General features: G+C 38.7%; 1 protein-coding gene across 1 annotated transcript in view; it reads right to left on the bottom strand.

Moving 5' to 3' along the window:
- PAPPA2 (pappalysin 2) overlaps positions 1–8,159 on the bottom strand; it is a 536,466-nt gene that overhangs the window by 97,824 nt on the left and 430,483 nt on the right. The window contains exon 17 of the mRNA XM_006867073.1: positions 5,022–5,190. Coding sequence (XP_006867135.1) covers positions 5,022–5,190 — 169 coding nt within the window. The remainder of the gene's footprint in view (positions 1–5,021; positions 5,191–8,159) is intronic.

Below are 8,159 nucleotides of genomic sequence, written 5' to 3'. Positions count from 1 at the left end.
TGTATAGGATCATATCATCTGCAAATAGGGAGAGTTTTACTTCCTCTTTGCCAATTTGGATGCCTTTAATTTCTTTATCATGCCGTATAGCTCTGGCTAAAACTTCCAGCACAATATTGAATAGGAGCGGTGATAAAGGGCATCCTTGTCTGGTTCCTGTTCGCAGGGGGAAGGCTTTCAGTTTCTCTCCATTGAGTGCGATGTAGGTTCTTGGTTTTGTATATATGCTCTTGATTATGTTGAGGAATTTCCCTTCAATTCCTACTTTGTTGAGTGTTTTTATCAGGAATGGATGTTGAATTTTGTCAAATGCCTTTTCCGCATAAATCAATATGATCATGTGATTCTTTTCCTTTTTCTTATAGCTGTATTTTTCCTGATGTTGAACCATGCTTGCATCCCTTTTATGAAACCCACTTGGTCATGATGTATTATTTTTTTTGATGTGCTGTTGGATTCTGTTGGCTAGGATTTTTGCGTCTATGTTCATGAGGGATATTTGTCTGTAATTTTCTTTCTTAGTGATGTCCTTCCCTGGTTTTGGTATGAGGGTTATGCTTGCTTCATAGAAAGTACTAGGGGGTTTTCCATCCTCTTCTATGTTCTGGAATAATTTGAGTAGAATTGGTGACAGTTCTTCTCTGAATGTTTGGTAGAACTCAGCCGTGAAGCCATCTGGGCCTGGGCTTTTGTTGGTCGGGAGTTTTTTGATGAGCTGGTCGATTTCTTCTTTTGTTATGGGTTTGTTCAAATTTTCTACTTCAGTCTGAGTAAGTTTAGGTAGGTCACGGTTTTCTAGAAATGTATCCATCTCATCCAAATTTTCTAATTTGTTGGAGTACAGCTCTTCATAGTATTCTGTTATTATCTTTTTTATTTCGTTTGGTTCTGTTGTGACTTTCCCTGTGTGGTTTCTAATGCAATTTATTTGTGATCTCTCCCTCTTTTCTTTAGTTAAGTTTGCCAATAGTTTGTCAGTTTTATTAATCCTTTCAAAGAACCAGCTTCTTGTCTTGTTGATTCTTTCTATAGTTTTTCGGTTTTCCATCTCATTTATTTCTACTCTTATCTTTATTATTTCCCTTCTTTTGGTGACTGTAGGTTTCCTCTGCTGGTCTGCTTTTAATTGTTGAAGATGCAGTGTTAATGTGTTGATTTTGGCTCTTTCCTCTTTTTGGATGTGTGCATTTATTGCAATAAATTGTCCTCTCAGGACTGCTTTCGCGTGTCCCAAAGATTTTGATATGTTGTGTTTTCATTCTCGTTTGTTTCTAGGAACTTTGTGAATTCAAGTTTAATTTCTTCTTTTATCCAGTCGCTTTTCAGCAAGGTGTTGTTCTGTTTCCATGTATTCAACTTTATTGTTTTCGCCTTATTGTATTTTGATGGTTGTGAATTTATGGAAGCTTGCTTTGTGACCTAACATGTGGTCAATTCTGGAAAATGTTCCATGTGTACTGGAGAAGAATGTGTATTGTGCCATTGTTGGATAGAATGCTCTGTACACATCTATGAGGTCATGTTGGTTGACTGTGTTGTTAAGTTCCTCTGTGTTATTAAGTTCCTCTTGAAATGGTTGAACATTGACTATTTCTTTTTGGTACAGTGATCTGTGTATTTTCCCCAATCTTCTTTTGATCCTTTATGTATCATTCAGTATTTGCCCATAGAATTGTTCAATATTGCAAGTCAAGGCTCTAATTTTTCCTTCAGTTCCCTCAGCTTGAAAATACTGAGTGTGTTCTTCCCTTTTGGTTATCTTACTTCAGGTCTTTGCACATTTCATAATATTTGAATTTGTCTTCCCTACCTACCCTTTGGAATTTTCTATTCAGCTGTATTACCTCCTCATTTCTTTTATTTGCTTTAGTATCTCTACACTAGAGAGAAAGTTTCAGAGTTTCCTCTGACATCCATTTGGGTGTTTTCCTTCTTTCTTGTCCCTTTAATGACCTTTTGCTTTCTTCCTGTGGGATGAACTTGATGTCATCCCACAACTCTTCTGGTCTTTTGTCTTTAGTGTATAATGCATCAAATCTGTTCTTAAGATGGTCTTTAAATTCAGGTGGGATACATTCAAGGTCATATTTTGACTAGTATGGTTTTGCTTTAATATTCTTCAGCTTCAGACTGAAGTTGTTTATAAGCAGTTGATGGTTTGCTCCACAGTCAGCCACTGGTCTTGTTTTGGCTAATGATATGGAGTTTTCCACTGTTTCTTTCCACAGATGTGGCCAATTTGATTTCTATATATTCCATATGGTGAGGTCCATTGTGTATAGTCATTTTTTATGTTGTTTAAAAAAGGTATTTGCAATGAAGAAGCCATTGGTCTAGTAAAAATCTATCATGCTATCTCCAGCATTGTTTCTATCACCAAAGCCATATTTTCTAACTACGGATCCTTCTTCTTTGTTTCCAACCTTTGTATTCCAATCGTTAGTAATGATCAATACTTTTTTTTTTTTTTTTAAGGTTTTTATTGTGGATTGAGTGAAAGTTTTCAGGGCACATCATCGGTTTCACATTCAAACATTCATATACCTTGTTTCATTACATTGATTATGATCCCCTCCACATGCCATCAGTTAACAGAGTTTCTTTCTATCCTCTTTAGCTTTTTTTTTTTTGGGAAAAAACTTTGCCTTTTTGGAATTTACAGTCTCGGCTTTTAGGGAAGGTTTTTACACTTATCTGTGGATATCCAGGGCTCATGTATGGAATTACTAACCAGCATAACTGAATAATCAGATGAGGGACAGTTTGCTATATCTGCTAGGTGGCTAAAGTCTGATCCTCAGAGCCTATGGTTTGGACGGTCAGCAACGCTTGGGCCCACAGGGCCTTGAACTCCTGACCGGGTCTGCACGGTCTGCATCAGATTCTCCCTTATTTATTATTTGTTTAAGGGACGCTGCCTGTCTTAGGCGGTCAGTGCGAATTCCTCAGTCTTACCCATCATCGAAACTCCTTGCAGCATGGTAATGGCTCTGTCTTAGGTTGATCAATACATTCTGACTGCATGTTTGATCAACTTCAGACTGAAGAAGTTGGTAGAATTCTTCAATTTCATCAACACTGACTTTACTGGTTGGTGCATAAATTTGAGTAATAGTTGTATTAACTGGTCTTCCTTATGGCATATGGATATTATCCTATCACAAACAGCATTGTACTTCAAGACAGATCTTAAAATGTCCTTTTAATGATAAATGCATTGCCATTCCTTTTCAATTTGCAATTCCTGGCATAATAAACCATATTTGTCTGTTCAAAATGATATCAGTTCATTTCAGTTCAAAATGCCTAGAATATAAATTTTTATGCATTCCACTTCATTTTTGACAGTTTCTAATTTTTCTAGATTCATACGCCATACATTACATGTTCTGATAATTAATGGATGTTTACCACTGAATCTCTTCATTTTGAGTTGTGTCCCAACAGCAAATGACAGTCCTGAAGGCTTTACTCCATTCATGCCATCACAGTCAACTTTAATTTGAGGAGGCAGCTTTTCCCTATCCCTTTGAGTGCCTTCAAACCTGAGGGGCACATCTTCCAGCACTATGTCTGGCAATTTTCTGGTGCTCTTCATCATGTTTCAATATTCAATATTCTGCTGCTATCTGACAATGTTCCACTGGTTGGTACTCATAAGGTTTCAGTGACTAAATATTTGGAAGTAGTCAGTTTCTCCTTCTTCCTAGTTTGCCTTAGTCTGGAATCTCATCTGAAATTCTCCAACCACTAGTGACCCTGATGGTATTTAAAATACTGGTGGCATAGCTTCCAGAATCACAGCAACATGCAAACCCCCACAGTATGGCAAACTGACAGATGAGTAGTGGATGCTTCTGGTAGTCCATAGTATACTCAATATTCTTCACCAATATCATAATTCAAAGGCATCAATTCTTCAGTCTTCCTTATTCATTGCCTAGCCTTGGTATGCATATGGGGCAATTGAAATACCATGGTTTAGGTCAGGTGTACCTTAATCTTCAAAGTGACATCTTTACTTCTTTACACTTTAAGATCTTTATTTGCAGCATATGTATAGGTTTGATGGGAGATATTTCCACATATATGCTATAAATATATCAGCGTATGTAGTAGAGAATACAGGGGGTGAAATTATGGAAATTTCTCATCCATATTCAAACACCCTAAGGGAATAAGTCACTGGGTCTGAAGGCTCAAGATCATATAGTCTCAGAGGGCATCTGGATCATTAGTGTAACATAATTCTGTAACATATATTGGTGATTAGCTACTGGAGTCTAATTCCTTTTAATTCATCTAAGGTGACTTAAAAAAAGCAAACATAAAAAAAATTTTAAAAAGTGAAGAAAATCAAAGAAACATGGAAACAATTATTCCAAAGAAAGGACTAGTGAGCCACATGAACCTCAGCCTTCAGGGACCTTAGAGACCAGAATTACTATTACCAGAGATGGTGTCTGGGTACCTCTACTGACTGATCTAACTGGGATCACAATGAAAGATCCTGGATATAGTGGGGAAAAATGTGGAACAAAACTCAAAGCCATAAAAAAAGAACAGGCTAAAAAAAAAAAAAAAAAAAAGAACAGTCTTATTGGTCTGATAGATATTGGTGGAACCACCAAAACCATAACCCCTAGTCACTTTTCAAGCCTGGAAATGAACTCACTCCCCTGGCTCAACGTTCAGCCAAACAAGAAACAAGTCAATAAGGTGAACAATATCACCAGGGAACTGCACACTTTATAGAACAATTAACCATAGGAAACCAAAAGGACAGCATTTTCCCAGGGACAAAGTTCAGAAGGCAGGAAGGGACCAGAAAGAAAATGGAATAGAAGCAAGAAACACAGGGATGAAGTGGGAAGAATGCTATTACACTGTGGGTATTCCAATCAACATCACAAAACTGTGTATGAATTATTGAATGAAAAACTAATTTGTTCTGTAAAATTTCACTCAAATCATAATAAAAGGTTTAAAAAAGGAAAAAAATAAAAAGGAGTATTCCTTACCCTTTCACTTTCTTGATTACACTTGAGCACACACTGGCTGCCCAGCTGGAAGCCATTGGTACATTCATACATGCCTTCAAAGATGGGAGAAGGGGGCTCACACACCACTGGAATGCAGCTGCCTTTCTCCCAGATTCCACTCTCCAGGCACTGTATCTTCAGGAACTTGCTGAGAAGACATAAAACAAAAGAGCCCATCAAATTCCCTCAAGGTCATGAAAGAAGACTACAACCCCAGCACAAGGTAGGGACACATGGTTCTTGTTGTTAAGTGCTGTCAAGTCGATTCTGACTCATAGCAACCCTGTACAGGGTTTCCGAGGCTGTAAATCTTTATGGGAGCAGAAAGCCTCATCTTTCTCACACAGAACAGCTGGTAGTTTCGAACTGCTGAACTTAAGGGTTGCAGCCCGATTTGAAACCACTATGCTACCAGTGCTCCTTTTAGTATTTATAGCAATCACCAGAAAAGAGAAGCTGATGAGGCATGGTTCTTATTATTAGTCAAATGCTCATCTCCCCATGTAATAGCAGTAGTAGTAAAAAGAGCCCTGGTGTTACAATGGTTAAGTGCTCAGTTAACTGAAAGTTTGTCAGTTTAAAACACTCTGTGGCTCTGTGGTAGAAAGACCTGTGATGTGATCCTGTAAAGATGGCAGCCTAGGGAACCCACTGGGGCAGTTCTACTCTGTCAGATGGAGTCTCTATGAGTCAAAATCTACTCGATGGCACCTAACAACAACAAACAGTTGTTGTTAGTAAAATCTAAGTGGTCATTCTCAGAGACCATATATCAGTGTATATCAGTGATGTTATCAGAGAAAAGTATCAGTGTAGGGTATAGATTCTTTATAGTTGGGTTTTCTTGGAGCTTTTCATCTTGGAAGTCTCACATCTAAGTATACTGGGAAATATCAAGTAGAATGGAACGTGGAAGAGGATATTACACACTCGGGTCCTACGCAGAAGTATCAAGGGATCATCATGATTGATAGGGCAATATAATTGATTAAACTGCCAGTATTTCTGGGTTCTTCAGAGAGGTGAGAAGGTGCAGCAATAGGAATATTCTTATAAATAGAAGCTATTAATCTGACCTTCAAAAGAATGATAACTACACCTATTTTGTTTGTATATTTTACAAGTCCAGTCTTTCGTTGGAAGTGCTTATAGCTTTCATCAGTTTCTCAAAGTAGACATGAGTCAATACTCTACTGAAACAATTGTCCCTCCTTCTCATGCCCCCAAACAGAAAGACTGTATTTGAGGTGGATGGCAGTCAACAGAGTTAGAGTTCTTGTTAATTCCATTCTAATTCCCTTATGCTACGTTGAAGCAGAGTATTCTGGATCAGAGTACTCTTGATTACAGATAAGCTTATGATTCTAAAGTCAAAATAATCCTTTGATCATTTACTCTCTTAACCTCTTTGCCTTAAATTGCCATTGTCTAGAGTCGTAAGACACACCCCCCACCCCCCAGCCATTTTTAAAAAATTTACAGTTTTTATTGCGGATTGAGTGAAAGTTTACAGGGAATATCATCAGTTTTACATTCAACAAATCATACACCTTGTTTTATTACAATGATTCTAATCCCCTCCATATACCATCAGTTAACAGTATTTCTCTAGATCCACTTTAGCTTTTTAAAAAACAAACAAACAAAACCACTCAGGCATATATAATAATTTACATCTCCAAAGGGCACATTCTGCAAGTCAGCCTCTCTGGCCACCAGCTCTTAGTCCTTCTCTTTTTAGTCCATGAATCTAGAGTCCTCAGCCACTCCCCCTCTCCATGCCCCCATCTCTGCCTCTATCTCTGGCACCGCTGCTTCTCTAGATAAGGTCCTGGATTCTGCTTGTGCGCTTCTGTCTTGATGGTCCTAGGGTCCTCTGTTTCTGGACTGTAAGATTAACCACTCCCCTGTTTTTCTTACAAAACTTCTACCTTTACAATTCTGACAGTGGCAATTAGTCATAATAACAATTATTCACTATTGAGTCTTATGAATCTTATCCCCATCTATTTTCACCAGACCCATCTAGACAAGATGACAGCTATTCAGTGGGGACTCTTTCTTTCCCCCCATACTCTTAAACTAAACTCCTTCTTGAAACCTTGTAAGCCAGTCACTTTGTGCCTTTATTGCCCCCTCATTTTAGGTAGCCAATGTCTAAGTTGCCCGTCCCTATCTACCCTGTGTACAGAGGGGATAGATAGCATTGATACTTGATGTGAAGACTCTTTCCCTCTTAGTTGGTATTTAGAGTAACTACTGCTCAGGTTCATCAAATTGAAACAATTTACTCTTGCTTCCTTTATTCCCCGCCCCCTCCCCCAAAATATATATTTTTTAATCTTCCTCTAATTGAGTTCATATTATCGAGCCATCGAGGCTAGGTCAGATGCACAAGTTTGGGTGTTCTTGTGCATCTTGCCTCACTTCATATCAGCTGGATGCTTCACTCGCAGCTCTAGCCCTCTGCGACTAAGTCCTTGTCCATGGGCTCAAGTGTCCTCAGGTCTCACCACACTTTGGACCAAGCAGCCCTTCCTCTTCTCTCTCTCATCTCCAGGTCAACGGGATTCAATGGACTGGGGTTGAACTCAGCCTATTTCTTCATTGATGCCTTTCCCCCTCTTCTACTCACCAGTAAACCAATGTCCCCAGCAAGCTTACATGCTTGTTTGTGTAATCCCTTTGAGTTTCAGTCTTAAAGGGGAGTTCGTCTTGAAGCACTTGATTACTAGCCTTGATGTCTTCCTGGCAAACAGCTTGCTTATTCTTGTAGCAACCAGTCATGCTGACATTTTTGTTTGGGTTTTTCCTGATGATCTTTCTTTGAAGATGTACTGTCTGTCACTGTACTGTTCCAGTCTGCTTGTCCTTTCTAGTGGGAATGTGCCATCTTAGAAGGTTCTGGATGGGACTCAGGATTCCACCTAAGGTCCTATACTCTGTAAAGGCTTTGCATGAGGCCTATGTCACTGGGCAAGTTGTAGAAGCCCTTTTAGATATTCCAATCAGTTATAGGCTGAAGACAGGCTTACAAGTTTTCTCTAATCATAATTCCCAACATTCCTTTCTATCCCACTCAAGTGTCTGTTTTACAATAGTAGACAAGGGAAACTA

Source organism: Chrysochloris asiatica, unplaced genomic scaffold, assembly GCF_000296735.1.
Source record: "Chrysochloris asiatica unplaced genomic scaffold, ChrAsi1.0 scaffold00100, whole genome shotgun sequence".
In the NCBI taxonomy this organism is placed as follows: Eukaryota; Metazoa; Chordata; class Mammalia; order Afrosoricida; family Chrysochloridae; genus Chrysochloris; species Chrysochloris asiatica.
The sequence above is the reverse complement of the archived record's forward strand: the minus strand, read 5'-3'. Positions and strand labels throughout refer to the sequence as shown.